Source organism: Phasianus colchicus, chromosome 1, assembly GCF_987193195.1.
Source record: "Phasianus colchicus chromosome 1, bPhaCol1.hap1.1, whole genome shotgun sequence".
Taxonomy (NCBI): domain Eukaryota; kingdom Metazoa; phylum Chordata; class Aves; order Galliformes; family Phasianidae; genus Phasianus; species Phasianus colchicus.
In genome coordinates this window covers 46663836-46680542 of record NC_143436.1, presented here as the reverse complement: position 1 = coordinate 46680542, position 16707 = coordinate 46663836, and the positions used below count along the sequence as shown (strand labels likewise).

Below are 16707 nucleotides of genomic sequence, written 5' to 3'. Positions count from 1 at the left end.
AGTCATGGAATATTGTCTTCACTAAATCAGGATGTTCAGGACATTTAAATAATATATATTTTTTCAACATATTAACTAAAGTCTAGCCAATACTATACATACACTGAAAAAGGAGACAGTGGGGCTTTGGAATTCCTGAAAAGTTGTTGAAAGCAAGGAGAGATATTGGATGCCTCATGGGTCAGACTTTTTTGATTCTGAAACCAGCTCTGCCTTGCTGCTTGTGTCACTTTAGCTTTCTCTATTTGATATTTTGAATTGGCATTCAGGATTAAAGACACAAAAGAGAATCAATGACATTGGACATGTCATATCCACTCTCAAACAGATAATAATGAGTTCATCAGTTAGTTCAACTCCAAATAGATCTAGATAAGGAATGTTACGGCATGAAAGTTATTTTGCAAACTGCGATACAAGGTGATGTTTAAGAACATGCTTCCTCAAACAAGTGCTTTCTCAGATTGCAGCCATATGTTGTGAATGTCTCATTGATAACCTTCAAAAAAATCATCATATGACGTCAAACACACTATTTTCTTGGAATTATTGATTCTACCTCTTAATGAATCTGGGCTCACTTTTGCAACAGCATGTCCTCTATTTGGTAAGCTCCTAAATGCTGACAAGTCAGGGGTCCTATGATGAACAACCTTTCAGGACTAAGTTTGGAGATAAGTATATAAATATTTCACAGTAATAGCTTCTTTTGTCGTGATGTCATGATAGCAACATCTGTCGTGATGCCACAGCAATGATTCAGATACAACAGAATTACATTTCCTAGTGCCATAAATCCATACTTCCAAAACTGTGACATTGAGTGGACATCTCTGAAGTTACAGAAAATCCTTTCCCAAAGCCCTTTCCCCATGGGCCTAGGATCTTCCTTTCAGCTCAGGCCTGAGAGTACATTCCCTGCCTGAGCTACACTATTGAAGTCTGAATCTCTAGCATACTCAAAACTCATGCCTGTGCTTGGCCATGGATTCACTGATCTGGACAGCTGACCCATGGCCTAACTCCTCAACTTGATTTCAGACTGCTCCCATCATGGCAGACCCACCTGCTGGGCTGCGTCTGACCCCACTACCTTCATGGGACCTGATCCTGACCTGCAGACTTCCCAAATTGACCTGCTTGCCACCACAAGCTTTCCCAATGACCTGTACCTCAGACTGAACCTGACCACCACCTCTGGCCTGCCCCTCTTTTGGGCTGGGGCAGTGGGCTTGGCTGGTGAGGTGTTGCCCTGCTGGCTTTCAGCTACTAACTTCTCAGCCTTCTTTGTGTCCTAATACTACTCTCACAGCCATGAAGAAATTAATGTCAAGAAAATTGTATTAATTTTAAGACTATATACATTCTTTTAAAATCTGATCTTTCAAGCTGAGTACAGAGATCCTGCTCTAATAACTCATGTGAGGGATCCCAAAAGCAGGGGAATCCTTCAAAGCAGCAGCCACAGCTCTGCTTCAGCATAACTTGTTGCTGAGGTGCACTCAGAGACAAAGGAAATCTAGTTTGTTCAAGGTCATACGTTTACCATGGCAGGTATTTTGACTCTAACATGGCTGTGATTAAAATATCCTACAAGTACCATGTTTCTCCTAATCTCACAAAACTTACTACCAGAATTATAAATGTCATCCACAGATATATATTATATTTAAAAATCAACATGTTTATGTTGCTATCAATACATGGAACCAAATAGAATAAAATCTCTCGTATGTAATTAGGAAATAAGATATATATGTTAACCAAATTAAAACTAAAAATATGACCTCTTTGCAGTAAATAAATTTTTACATTTATATATATATATGTGTGCCTTGATGAAAATAATACTACCTGAAATGTAAAGTCACATGATCACATAAAATATATATTTCATGTCAAGGACTAATAAGTACTTTTTATTTTGTGGAAAAATAACACTTTTTTATTTAAAATTCTAAATGTCATTATTATATAAAATAGACTAGTATGAAGGTGAGAATAAATATTTCCATACTATATAATAGGGCCAATTCTCTAAGACATCACACTGAAATATCTGAAGATATCACAGCTTTTTCTTTTCTGTATGAAAGGAGCTGTATCTTAAAATTGTAAACAAAATAATTTATACCATACCTTTGCTGTATAAAATGAAGTGCAAGCTATCATATGCTGAATACTCTCATAACAGCCTGCCTGTGTCCTCTGCAAAGTAGCACTTGGAATTTCTTGAAGGACAGCCAAGCACTTAATGAGAATCTGTAAATACAAGGGTTAAAAAAAAGTTATGAATCTGCAACACAATTTCAAGTTTGTACCTCTGTTCAGTGTATTGCATTTGATAGTGAACTTTAAAAATACTTTAAAATCTAGCAGCTAAGATGAAATGCTTGCTCTACAAAAACTAATAATAAAATTTCCATTGAATTTAATAGTGTCAAAATTTCATCCACAGCCCTTTGATATAAATGACAAGTTCACACAATATCTTAGATATTAAATTATAGATACATGATGGATATTTTTGCTGATTTAATTAACATGAAATCAAAGAATGTTTAATTCAGTGAGATGACATACTCCTGGTAGAGGACTGCTTAAAAATATATTGAGCAGATCAGAATTTTAAAGGAAAGAAAAATCTTTTCAGTATGTTCTAAAAATAAAAGACCATAAAAATGTTGCAAAGTTTCTTCTGTATCCTTATTGAATCTAAGAAGCCTGGTGTTTTAGAAATGACAGAAAAGCATTCAGGTACTCTGTTTTCAAGAAGAAGATATTTGCTTCTGGAAAGGGACTTAAAACTATAGACTATATTATCAAAACATTGAACAGACTTCTTTTCAGAAGGACAAAATTGTACATAAACAAAACATTTAAAAAAAAAAAGAGAGAGAGAGAAAAAATGTTGCTTTTCTTTCCTCAAAATTGCTATTTGCAAATGGCATACAAGTAGAAGTTGTAGCACATTATAGTTTAAAAATACCAATAAATCATCCTGAAGAAATAATCAATATTCTGCATTTACTTTAGCATATCAGAGCAGAACCTATGCAGCTCACATTGAACATATGCACTAAGAACACATGAAACCAATTAAGGCTTTTCTTTCAGCAGCTTCTCTAGAAGTAGAAGCTTAGATATTTATCTGTCTTACCATACACTCCATTTTAAGTTTAGATTGAATCACTATTTAAGTTTAAATTGAATCAGGGGAATTGGGTGTAAGAAGCTCTGTCTTAAATGCTCTCACCTGAACTACTGGCACTGCAGAAATCTTGTGATAAATAATTGGAGCAAGGAGACCATAGCATTGTACAACAGACTGCAGTGCGTAACTTGCATCATTCAAGAAATTACTAAGTTCAATTGCCACAGTCATTCTTTCACATTCTGCTAATCTACCAACCTGTAGGTGAAAAAAAAAAAAAAAAAAAACCAAAACACAATTGATTCAAATATAAATACTGTTGATTAAAATCATTTAAAATCATTTCAGAGAGTAAGACAGATGTTGGACTAGATGTCAGAAAGAAATTCTTTACTGTGAGGGTGGTGAGACACTGGAACAGGTTGCCCAGTGCAGCTGTGAATGTCACCTCCCTGGAAGCATTCAAAGCCAGTCGGGATGGGGCTCTGAGAAACCTGGTCTAGAGGGAAGTGTCCCTGCCTATAGCAGAGGATTGGAACAAGAGATCTTAATGGTCCCTTCCAACGCAAACCACTCTGTGATTCTATGATTACTACAATTTAAAAAGCAGTGTAAGCAGCAAGAAAGATAAAGTTTTAAAAATCATGCAATCGTAGAATTACTGAGGTTGGAAAAGGCCTCAAAGATCATCTAGTTCAATTGTCCACCTACCACCAATACTGTCCACTAAATCGTGTCCCTAAGTTATTACCCCTTCACTTTCCTTAAACACCTCCAGGGAAAGTGACTCCACCATCCCTGTGGGCAACCTGTTCCAATGCATCACCACTCTTACAAAGAAGAAATTTCACCCCAAACCTCTCCTGGTGCAACTTGAGGCCATTCCCTCTTGTCCTGTCGCTGTTACCTGGGAGAGGAGGCTGATCTCCACCAATGAATTTTCAGTTAGAAGTATATAAACAAAAGCAACTGTATTAGTGATTCTAAAAGAAACCACTTGTCTTGAATTAATTTTCTGAATTTATCAATATAATGCCTTGATAGCTGTCCTCATAGTGGTTGGAATGGAAATTTCACATGCTATGATCTCTGAGTAGGTAAGGGGAAGATAACAACACCTTCCAATAATCTGCTACAGTTGTTGTACATGTGAACAGATCCAGTAAAGCTACAGTGTAACTATATACTCACATGTGTAAGGGACAAACACTTAGCTAAGAGTGGAATAGTAATAGAATAATACAGAAAGCAAAAAAATTGAAACTTAACATGCATAAGAGAGCCTGAAATAAGCAAAAAGAAGGTTAGCATATTAAAACCATGAAACTTTGTTCAAAGTTCAATAACAATGAAAATATAAATTTTGAATAAATATTAAAAATTAAAGAACCTGGAAGCCAGTTTGTGGGACAAAACCAACAATGGTTATACCTCTTTCATAAAACACAGTTTAACAACACTGAAGTTAAGAAAAGAAAACTTCCTCAGTTGGAATCAGTGGGCTTTGGATTAGGATATTAATGAGCAAGTTACTCAGAATTTTTCCTCTAGGATAAAAAGTAACCAAGAGCAACTAAAATATTTCAGAAAGGAAGACAAGACAATAATGCAACAGAAAATGAAGTACTCTGCAAATTAAGACTAGTTCATTGCAGTATTTTGCTCATCAGAAAGGAAAAAAAAAAATACAGTATATTATTTTATGCTACACATACTTGTTCCTTATAAAGTATCTCATTGCAATAAATGGAATCACAGAAGAGTGCTCCTTCCATGATATTAATGTCAGAGATAGCAAATATATTCCTCAGAAAGAGATACAAGGTGATAGGAGAGGTCTGAGATATAGCCTCGAAACGTAACCTACAAAACAAAAAGGCAAAAGAATGGTAAAAGCAGGATAGTGAAGATTCAGACATCTCATGCCTGAAATTACATTATACGAAAATGCAATCTTTAATAGTAGAATGATAGACAAAATGGATTTCTGTAGCTGCTGCTGAAAATGAGATTTACACATGAAACTGAAAAAAATTGCTTCATATTTCTAGCTTAAAAATAAATAAAAGGAATTAAGTTTCTTTTTAAATTGTTGTCCTCCTTCTACTATACTAAAGTACCTTTTCCTTAGTAGGTTCATCTGATACAGTGAAACTTACTTTGAATTTGCTTTGGAAACTTGGGATGCTATAGCTTACTTAACTGCCTTCTTTAACATGCTATTTTTCTGTACTGACAATGATGGATGCAGTTGCAAAGTACACTTCTGATATTAATAACAGACTCCTTTTCATAACTGAGGTCTGTATTACAAGTCTCAAAATGCTATTTTTTTTTCTTCTGCCTTTTTTTCCCCTTTGGTTTGTTCTGTGGGTGTTTTTTCTTCCCTAGAAGTAGGGGTGTATTTGTCCTTTTTATTATTATGGGTTTTTTTTCCTCTGTGTTGTTGCTGTATAAGAATCAAATTTCTACTTTTCCTTGATCACATTTCATAAAAGAGACTGGAACTCAAAAAGGAATAACAAATAGACACATTCCCATACTTGACATTACCAAGATATTAACAGGGCTTCTGCCTGGAAACAGGAGTCTACCTTTTCTTCCAGCTCCCTCTACTGTCTCTTTATGCTCCCTGTGCTGTCAAGTTAGTCAATTTCCTAGCTACCAAGCAGTAAAACTGAAACTGTCTTGTTTCAGTTCCCATAATGTAACTTTGAGACTCTATCCTGTTGTAAAAATCATAAAATATAATAATAATAATAATAATAATAATAATAATAATAATAATAATAATGTTTCAACTTAACTATCAGAAAAGCAAAATCCCTGACTTTTTTTGCATTTAAAGTTTGCTCTTTGTTTGAGCAGACTTTAATTCAAATGTTACTTCTATAGTAGTATGTGCTTAAAAGTAAAAAAAAAATTAAAATGGAGAAAATGGTTAGTAAAAAAAATAAATAATGAAAAACAAGAATAAAAAAGGCATATTCACCTATGCAGACTGCATTCCTGCATTGTTCCCAAACCACGGACAGATTTAAGACATAGATATAGTCATGGCATAGGATATCTAGTGATTATCAGCCTGAGTCAAACAGTCCAATGGGCTGCCTGTAAATCCCCAACATCAAGACCCTCACAGTCAACTTGCATGGCTGGTATCAGATACAGTGATTAGCATTGATGAACACAGAGGAGATACAGGAGATACACCAGAGATATGGTTGAACCCCACATAACAAGTACACTTAGATGCATTACCTGTAACATAACTAAAGCACATACAAACCTATAGTATCAGCTCACATTCAAACAGCAGAGAAAACAGTGGGTTCTTATGAAAGTTTAACAAAGCAACACAGAAAAATCTCCAAGTGTATTACATGCCTCACAACAGATGATTATGGGTTATTCTATAAGGTAAAAATGGAAGTATTATGGCCAAACTGCTAAAAAATTGCCCTAGTATCTATTTCTTGAAACTAAGATCAATGTTTCACAGAACTGTTAAAAACACATGCAGCAAGGATGTTTTTTGTTATTATTGTTTCAGAACTGAGGCAGTCTGTTAAAACTGAAACTCAGAAGCTGCAAGATTAGTTATCTCCTTCACCAGGCTGCCAAAGCTTTCCTAATGAAAGAATTAGTCTTAGAAGAATTCAACGCAAGCAAAGAGGATTATTAGCAATCAGATATGTTGATGTTAATTTATTATTAAATTATAAGCAGCTGACCAACATTTTAAAGTAATATTTTTTATTACTGTATTTCATATCTATTATTTCATACAAGTCTCTTTTTTCTAACTGGGAATTAATTAAGTTTTAATTTGTTTTCACATTTTTATCTATAGAATTACAGTGAGTTTAACTACAGTATTTCCAGCTTGGCTTTGCTATCACAACAAATCCATATTATGGCTAAATATTTGAATTTTTTTTTACAGAATAATTTTTTTGAATATGTCTTGTCTAAAGTACAGCAGTATATTTTAAAAATATTAACACACTTATATAATCAACTCAAAACAAAATTAGCAAGCATTTACCCATTTCGGGTGGTGTTCCAAGCAAAATATGTATAGTTTCTGAACACTACTGCTTCCTTTACTGGAACTGAAAGTCAAGAACCCAGTTAATATTACATATTTTACATAGAATAATTCATTGTATGGTATGAATGGCCACTTTATAAGTATTTCCCAGTTATCTAAAGCAATAAAACAATCAGTATAAAGAATTAGGTGTGTAAATGCTACCATTTCCATAAATAACAAAAACCCTTCTCTAATTATACAACACTGTATCTTTACAACACATTTCACACCTTTTTTGCAGAATGTTTTTCATATGAGGAGGCTGAACAAAATTTCACACCCTGGTACACTTCAAAATAAAATATGCACATCTATAATTAACTATTATTTTAATTTTGATTTCACCAGTTACCTCTTTTCAGATATAGTCAAAGTACTTCTTGCAGAAATAACAGCTGCATTGGTGGGCAGTGGAGAAGAATTTGAAACAAAATAATCCCACATTGGTGAAAATGCTCCTCTGGCTAACGTGTAGTTGCCAGTCTGATAGGCTACCTATAAATACAAATATTTATTTATTCAACTTTTTACAGAGAAAAAAAATATTAGATTTCATTTTATATACTAACCACTAATTAAAACTAATCTACCACATCTCTGTAGTCTTCAGATAAGCAAATATGATTACAGGAAAAAGAAAGGCTTTAAAACTCTCTCCCTTCAACACGTGAGCTTACAACAGCTGTAAGAATATTCTGATGTATTTGAATAAAATACATGTAGCAGCCATCTGATTATGCTAATATTAATTTCTCTTAAGAAGTAGCATCAGGGAAGGCAAAAAAGTTTCTTGACTGTTAACCAAGGATTTAATATTCCTTTGTGGAAAACTTAACATATATTATATTATATATCATATAAATATTATTTCATCTAGACTCATTTTACCTTTGTTACTACTGCAGAATATTGAAATTCTGATTTGTGCTTTTGGCAGGAAAGTATTGAGTTATGGCTAGAAATTTTAGGGTTACCAATGAAAAAAAAGGAATTACAATCATGTTAAAGCTTATTACCAAACATTCTAACCCTACCTGAGTTAGATAAGCTCGAACAGTAGTAGCAGAAAGAGGTGGATATGCAAGGATTGGCCTAGTTGTTTCCCCAATAGCATCACCAATAAGTTCTCCATCAGAAGAATATGCTGCAACAGCAAATATGTATTGCTCATTGGGATCTAAGCCTTGTATTTCCAAGAGGCTTTTTCCATCAGCCGGTATCTATGAATAAAAATATTTCCTGCTTACATCCTCAGAATATCTCAAAAACAAAATCCAGACTCTACGCTTTTGTTCTTAAACAGTTCATTTAATGTTCCTGGATACAATCAAAATACAACCAGCACATAATTTTCACACAGTATTGAGCTCTTGAAAACAATGATAAAACAATGAAATGAGAGGAGGAAAAGTATCAGTTCTCTCTGAAATGCAATTGGTTGTACAAAGCACGTAACCTAAAAGTTAATTACAAAGGCCTTTTATCCAAGAGATTGCTATATAAAAAAATTATTTATCTATATATATATATAAACTACATATAGTTTTCCAAATGTACACTATGAGTGTGCATGCTTGCAGACATCACACTGGAGACATTCTTGACCTGTTCTGTGCTTCGAGAGAAAAAGCATGTGGCTCTCCGCCTTACATGCCATGTGCATATAATAGATAAGGGCAGAGGATGGTTCAAGTTCTCCAAACATAGAAGTCAACCATGTCTGAACACATAAGTTATTGAAGGATTTATATTACCTTGTTGCCAGAATTAAGAAAGACATGTTCTTACCATGGAGAAATAGCTGATAGATGTTAGAAAATTAACCAACATGTTAAAATTTTATACTTATCTTTTTCTGACCTTGAAAACAGAATAATGTCCAATGTACAATATAAATACATCATAAACATTCATTTGCTTTTCTATTTCTTAGCTCTCTCTCAAATAAAACACAACACACAGAAAGCACATCCAAAAAAAAAAAAAAAAAAAAGTTACAGAATTCTTTAACATGAAGCCCTTGAAAACATTTAATTTGTTATTCATCAAAGGCTTCCAGAGTATATCATGCCTTCTACCTAGCAAAGTTTCAGTATCTTAAAAAAAATTCAAAATGTTTGTCAAAGACTTGGCTAGTTACCTAATTTAAAAATTAGGTTAAAAAATTAAAATTAAAATTTAAATTTAAAAAAAAAGTGTATAAATATATACACTTACAAAAGACACATGCAAGGGGGTCTCTTTTTGTTGCAGCTTTTGTTTGTTTGTTATGTTAATTGATTGGTTAGTTCATTTCTAAGGATGAGAGATTGACCTGAATGGATTTGAGCTCTGTCTTACCTCTTCTCCAGCATTTGGAAGTTTGTTGTTATTTAGTCTTACTTTCGTATTATTTTCTCCTGCTACACAGCCCAAAATACTGTACCATGCAACCTTTAAAGAAAATGAGGACATAATGAGTTGTTTTAAAAACAAGTATACTACAGTGATGATGAAAGCAGAAGACCCTATTTTCCTGTCTTCTACCTTGTTCTATTCTATACCTCAAACATATCCCAAAGTATAAACTCAGTAAGTCATCTTGCTGATGTAAATTAATAAAGATCCCTTTGAGTTTTGCTATGGTTTTCTCCTAAAATTGACATCTTATTCTAATTCAGAAAATCACTTGAGGAAAAATCCTTAAAAGAAAGCAAGAGAAATGCACACACAAACCTAACAACATTAACAAAAAGGTCCACGTTCTTAATTTATATTGAAATAAATCTTTCTTTCATGCCATTGAGATGCAAATCTCATTTGGTACATCAATCTAAATTCTTTAATATCTTTAATATCTTTAATCAAGTGAGAATGTGAGCATGTACACCTTGATCAGACATGCCCACTGATCATTATCATTTTGATGCAGCTCTGCAGAATTGGGCAGATGGATTTCAGTTACTTCTCTTACATTAAATTTCTACTAAGTTGTACTAAATCGATTTGTTTTCAGTAGACCTCAGGTGGGACAGATGAGATCATTTATCAACATAAAAAATATCTGAACAACTGGAATGTTCATTTTTCTTGTGTTACATGTAATTTGTCTTGTAACAAATCCAGACTATTTTTTCAAAATTTCATATTGAAGTAGAGGAGATTATTTTCAGCAAAAGAATAGCTATAATATCAGAAAGTTTTAGAGATACTTTGACTTTCAGTGCAAGAACTATATATGCTTCACTTAATACTAGGAATCATTTTCAGTTAATAAGTTTATCATTAAAAAACAACTTTTCATGTTTGCTTAACAGCTACATATCTTTAAAAAAAAAAAAATTCCTAGTATAATGGAGTCTCAAATTATAAGAATAATAATCACATTGCACCATCTACTGGCCCAGTGCATTATTTTCAATGCTCTGTATCAAACAAAATAAAAGCTTTAACAGTTATTAATAAAGAACACTCGGACTTTAAGGAGTGCCTATTTTTTTTTTTTAATTTATGTGCATTTGGAATAAAAATGAAAGACTTTTTCCTTATCATTTTGTTTGAAATTTGCTAACCAAGCTGCAATTAAATTATTAAGTTCTAAAACAACACAGAAGCATCCTTAGTATTCTTGCTACAATTTATGTTTCTATTGGTTTTATACATGTTACAAAGCATGCTATTATGTTAAAGTAGCTTGCAAAATCAGTATGAAAAATTCTCTTTCAGGAAAACTGCAACTAGTGGAATTTCCATACGTTACCCTACTTGGGCATTCTGGGCATATGAAGGAGAATAACATGATTCAGAGCAGTCAGCATGGATTTACAAAGGGCAAATCACTGCAGACTACCATGATTGGTCTCTAGGACAAAATGGCTGGATTTACAGGCGAGATAGATGAGGGAAAAGTAGCTAGCCTTTTCCAGGACCTTAGAATCATATAATCATAGAACTGATCAAGTTGGAAAAGACCTTAAAGATCATCAAGTCCAACCACAACGTAACCATACTACCCTAACAATCCTCCACTGAATCATGTCCCTGAGCACCACATCCAAACGGTTTTTAAACACATCCAGGGATGGTGACTCAACCTCCTCCCTGGGAAGCCTATTCCAGTGCTTAACCACCCTTTATGTAAAGAAGTTTTTCCTGATATCCAACCTAAACTTACCCTGGCACAACTTGAGGCCATTTCCCTTCATCCTGTCACCTGTCACCAGTGACAAGAGACCAACCCCACTCACGCTGTAAGCACCTTTCAGATTTTGGAAGAGAGCAATAAGGTCTCCCCTCAGCCTCCTTTTCCGCAGACTAAACAGCCCCAGTTCCTTCCTCCTTACCAGCCTTGATGCCTTTCTTTGGACCTGCTCCGAAACCTCAAAGTGAACATAGTACTCGAGATGAGGCCTCACCAATGCTGAGGACAGGGGCAGGATGACTTCCCTAGTCCTGCTCACCACATTGTTCCTGATACAAGCCAGGATGCCATTGGCCTTCATGGCTACCTAGCCACACTGCTGGCTCATATTCAGCCGACTGTCCATCAGTACAAGATCCCTTTCTATCAGGCAGCTGATGCTGCAAGGCTTTCAGCAGTCTTCTATTATTCTTATGATGAAGATAGGATGACATGGGTATACAAAAAGATAGATGGGTAAAATAACAGTTGAAGATCATGCTCCAAATAGTTGTTAAGCATTCATACTCAAAAGATAGTAGCAAGCAGAGCACTTCATGAATCTATCCCAGGACCTCTCTTGTTCAGTATGTTTAGCAATGACCTGAGAAGAATCAGAAAATTTGCAGATGATGCCAAAACTGAGGGAAACAGTTGATATCTTGAAACTTGAGGGCAGGGTTGACATACAATTCCCAAATCAGTGGACCAAGAAGAAGCTCATGAAATTTAAAAACAACAAGCACAAAGTCTTGCACCTAAGAAGGAAGAATCTCTTGCTAGAACAGAGGCGAGTGACTGGCATGTTGAAGAGCAGCTTTTTTGAAAAGGATCTGGAGGTTGTGCTGGACAAAAAGCTGAACATAAACCAGAGGTGTGCCATGGCCTCAAAGCAGTCTAAAATCATATTGGGCTATCTTAATAGAAATAAAGTTAGGAAACAGGAAGAAAATCATCTCTGACTGCTCAGAACTTGTTAGACTACATTTAGATACTACAACCAGGTTCCCTCCTGCCCCCACCTCTCTAGTTACAAAGAAGTTGAAAAACTAACTTGAGTGATTATAGCAGAGGACCAGCAAGATGCTCAGGAGATGGAGAATTAGCCCTGCAGGAAGAGTCTGGGAGAGCTGGGCTTATTCAGCCCAGAGAAGAGATGGCTTCAGTGGATCTATCAGGAGTTGCTCAATGCTTGCAAGAAGTTATGAAGATGTAGTCAGGCTTTTCACAGTAGTACACGGTAAGATAATGAAACAGTCCTGAACTGAAGCAAGAGAGGTTCCAGTTTTTCATAAGGAAAAATTTTTTTTCCATGAATCATAGAATCATAGAATCACAAGGTTGGAAATGACCTATAAGATCATCTAGTCCAACCATCTTCACACTACCACTGCTACCACAAGCTACTAAACCATATCTTGCAGCTCCTCATCCAGACCAGAACAGGCTGACCACAGAAGTTGTGCAGTCTCCATCCTTAGAGATTTTCAGTATAGACTTGACAGAGCCCAGCAACATGGTCTAATTTCACAGCCGACTCTCTTTTGAGCAAAAGTTTGGACTTAAGAACTCTCCAAAGATACCTTCTGGTCTGAGATGTTCTGACTCTACATAATGATAGGAGGTAGATTTTCTACCTGAGTACATTAGCACTTCGTTAACAGAGTTATGACTGTGGTACTACCTTGCATCACATGACACAACAGTCTTCCTTCTCTTCAGAGAGTGATTAGGCATATGTCAATCTCTGGAAAAAGAGTGAACTTCTGACAATTTTAATAAATGAGGATTATAAAGCAGAAAAACCAAAGATGATATGTGAGATAAAGAAAGTTCAATGTAAATGTGAAGATCAAAACAGTGAGTCATGACTGAGTCACAGGATATAAAAAATGCATACTTAATTAAGTCAGGGTAGCATAATCTTCTTGAGACTAACAGAGAAAAACTCTGATGGTACAGCACTGCTGAAACAACTTTTTCTCTCATGCATTATTTAATATATTTTTTCCACAGTCATTATGAAAAACGTTACCTGAATATCTGAGGAGAATGAGGCTGGTTTAAATGTCATGGAGCAATGTGATCTAGAAAGTAATAGAGGAGGAGGAGGAATCTTGCTTTTTTTCTTGCTACTCATAAATTCTTTGAGACTGTGATACAATGCAGTTTGTTCAGCTTCCACTTGTTCAATTAAAGTTTGTGCCTCCTATGATTTAAATTAAAACAAAAGAGAAAAACTATTAGAACAACAGCAGATGTAATAAATGGCTTTCAGAAAAAAAAATCTTATCAGAGAAAAAAATCACTGCTACATAGAGAAATTTTTATAGAGTTTCACATTTGCTTAGATCTTATGTTACTATGAATGGTATGTTGTATATGCCTTACATATACAGATTAATTTTACATTGTACAATAAAGTGAATGCAGAGTTGTGTCTGAAAGAGGCAGGGATGAGGCATCTCCAATTTGAACAAATCTACAGGAAAAAAGTCAGTTACTAATGACTAATGATGATTAGCAGTTTAAGGTGAAGAGTGATTAGCTCCAAGAAGATATGAAAAAAAATAAACAACTTTTCTTTAGGAGAGAGCTGAGGACTCACCTGTGGCATTTTTGAAGACTCACCTTCTAGAAAGCAAAGAAATAATGGCAAGGGAGGAGGATGCAGTCATGAAATAATTAGGGTTATGCCAGTTCTCTTGGTTAGCCAGAGATAGCTGAAAGCTGACTGATGGTCCTAATTGCCATCATAATCTATTAGCATTAGTCCAAAAATGTGTGGACCTCCTGCACACAGCAATTACATGGCTTACAGGGTACATTTTTTCCTAACTGGACTGAATGGCAAATTGGTAGGTTTCTTTACTCTGTCTGCATCAACACAATAAAAGAAACATTGCTTCAAAATTTAATATAAAGAGCTTGCTACATTTATATCTTTACTTGTACTATCTGTTCAATGCAAATCAAAATCAAAAAGGTCAGTTACCAGAGAGGAAGAAATCAAGAAAGTCTTGGACAAATTACATTTCTTTGGGAAAAATGCAACATCTTCTCATAATTAGTGTTTTTGTTTATACATTTACAGCACTGTCTATACACTGGACAAAAAGTTTAGGCTGAATTGACTTCTGAACTGAAAAAGAAAATCCCAAGTTATTGGTAACTCAGTGAGAGTCCTATATTCTTGCATTTTAACAGTTCCTTGCTTCTGTCCTCAGACACTGATAAAGTCATAAGAACAGCCATACTGCTACAGGTCAACTTAGCCTTGTACCTCATGTCCATAAGTGATCAAAAACTAAACTTATAGCAAAATGGGGAGTTAAAATTTAATAGTCTTAATCAGATCATATAGAACCATGGAATAGTTTGGGTTGGAAGGAATATTTAAGATCTCTAGTTCCAATCCCCCTGCTACAGGCAGGGACACCTCCCTCTAGACAGGTTGCTTAAAGCCCCATCCAGCCTGGCCTTTAATGCTTCCATGGATGGAGCATTCACAACATCACTGGGCAACTTGTTCCAGTGTCTCACCATCCTCACAGTAAAGAATTTCTTCCTAATATCTAGTCTAACTCTTCCAGTTAAAAACATTTTCCCTCATCCTGTCACTACATGCCCTTATAAAAAGTCCCTTCCCAGCTTTCCAGTAGGTACTGGAAGACCACTATGAGGTGCCCACAGAGCCTTCTCTTCTTCTTCATAAGGAAGGTGCTCCATCCCTCTGATCATCTTCGTGGCCCTCCTCTGGACCCGCTCCAATAATTCAATGTCCTACTTGTGTTGGGTGCCCCAGAACTGTAAGCAATACTGCAGGTGGGTTCTCATAAGAGCAGAATAGAGGGGCAGAATCACCTCCCTTGACCTGCTGGTCACGTTTCTCTTGATGAAACCCAGGACACAGTTGGCCATCCAGGATGCAAGCACACACTGACAGCTCATACTGAGTCTTCAATCCCCAACATCCCCAAATCCTTTTCCTCAGGGGAAACACAGCTCAGTCCCTTCTCCCTGCTCCCTCCAATTTCAGATTAGGGCTGCATCAACTCTAGCAGGAAATGTCTAAGGAAGAATATAAGATTCCTCTTACACAACCAGTCAACTTCTGGAGAAACTTCACTGCTTGCTTAAAAATGATACTTCCTTATGGCAAACTGTACTATGATCGAAATTTTAATTACAAGGATCATAGAATCATTCTTCCCTGAGGACATAATTCTTATTAGGGCAATCCACACTATCCCAGTGTGAATAAAGATAGTGCTGTGACTGCAAATGGCACTGCATGACCTCTACATCATTAACTGAAGAACAGAAGGCAATCAATGTGGCAGTGTTACAAGAGGAAAAATAGTCTTATGATTGAAGAAGCTTCTGTCACAGACCTGCTCTGTGGCGCTAGCTTGATCTTGTTTATTCAGTTTAGGGCTGGACAACAAGAACAAAATCTGTAAAGGCTTGGATATCCCAGTAGCCATAGAGGACAGGAAGGAAGAATGAAACAAGGGAGAGGAATCAAACAAAATGAAAGACACATAGTAACTTAAATAGTTAAACATTGCGATGTGGATGAGCATACCCATACTACTCAGAAGTTTCCATACCTGTCCAGTGGTTTGATAACTATTAAGAGGTTATATGCATGATTTCCCAATAAACAGCAGAAAGAATATTTTTCTATTTTGCAACATAAGTAAAGTTTTGTATCATATTGTTAAAAACAACAAAATATACAAGTGATTCTGTGTAAAGCACTTGGATGTTCCATGATAAAAAGGCAAAAACTTCTATACAGAAGCATGAAAACAAAAATATAAATTTGCCAATCATGAAGTGAGTACTGTCTATCTCAAGAAGGAAAAGTAATTAAGTATATCACAGCACAAATATATAAAATCATCATGATAAATTTGTCCAAAGTTAATCTGACGTTTCTGGTAACCAGCTGCAAATATATAATCTTACCTACTCCCTTGTCTGTAAGAAGTGCATAGAACAAAAACATAGGGAAGGTCAACATAAGGCCTGTGCAAACATTTGTTTGGGATTACCATACATTTCCTGGAAATTGTTTGTAAGTCTTCATTGGTGACTACAGTTACAACTGTCATACCATACCACTATATCTGATATTCTTGCTAATTTAATCTAATATATTTTGCAAATATATTAGACTTTTAGTGTGTCTTTTCTGAATGCAGTTTTTGCATTCAAATGAAATTAGCAAGTGTTTTAATTATCATGCCTCCAAATTTGTAGCACTTACAAGAAAAACACTTTCTTGTAACT

At 35.3% G+C, this 16707-nt stretch overlaps 1 protein-coding gene across 3 annotated transcripts in view; it reads right to left on the bottom strand.

Annotated features, from left to right (window-relative positions):
• Positions 1-16707, bottom strand: part of CFAP54 (cilia and flagella associated protein 54) — a 105733-nt gene that overhangs the window by 55668 nt on the left and 33358 nt on the right. For all 3 annotated transcript variants that reach the window (XM_090140100.1, XM_090140106.1, XM_090140103.1), the window contains exons 21-27: positions 13445-13618; positions 9591-9683; positions 8285-8470; positions 7603-7745; positions 4870-5017; positions 3257-3412; positions 2140-2262 (exon numbers count right to left, since the gene is read on the bottom strand). In XM_090140100.1, coding sequence (XP_089996226.1) covers positions 2140-2262; positions 3257-3412; positions 4870-5017; positions 7603-7745; positions 8285-8470; positions 9591-9683; positions 13445-13618 — 1023 coding nt within the window. The remainder of the gene's footprint in view (positions 1-2139; positions 2263-3256; positions 3413-4869; positions 5018-7602; positions 7746-8284; positions 8471-9590; positions 9684-13444; positions 13619-16707) is intronic.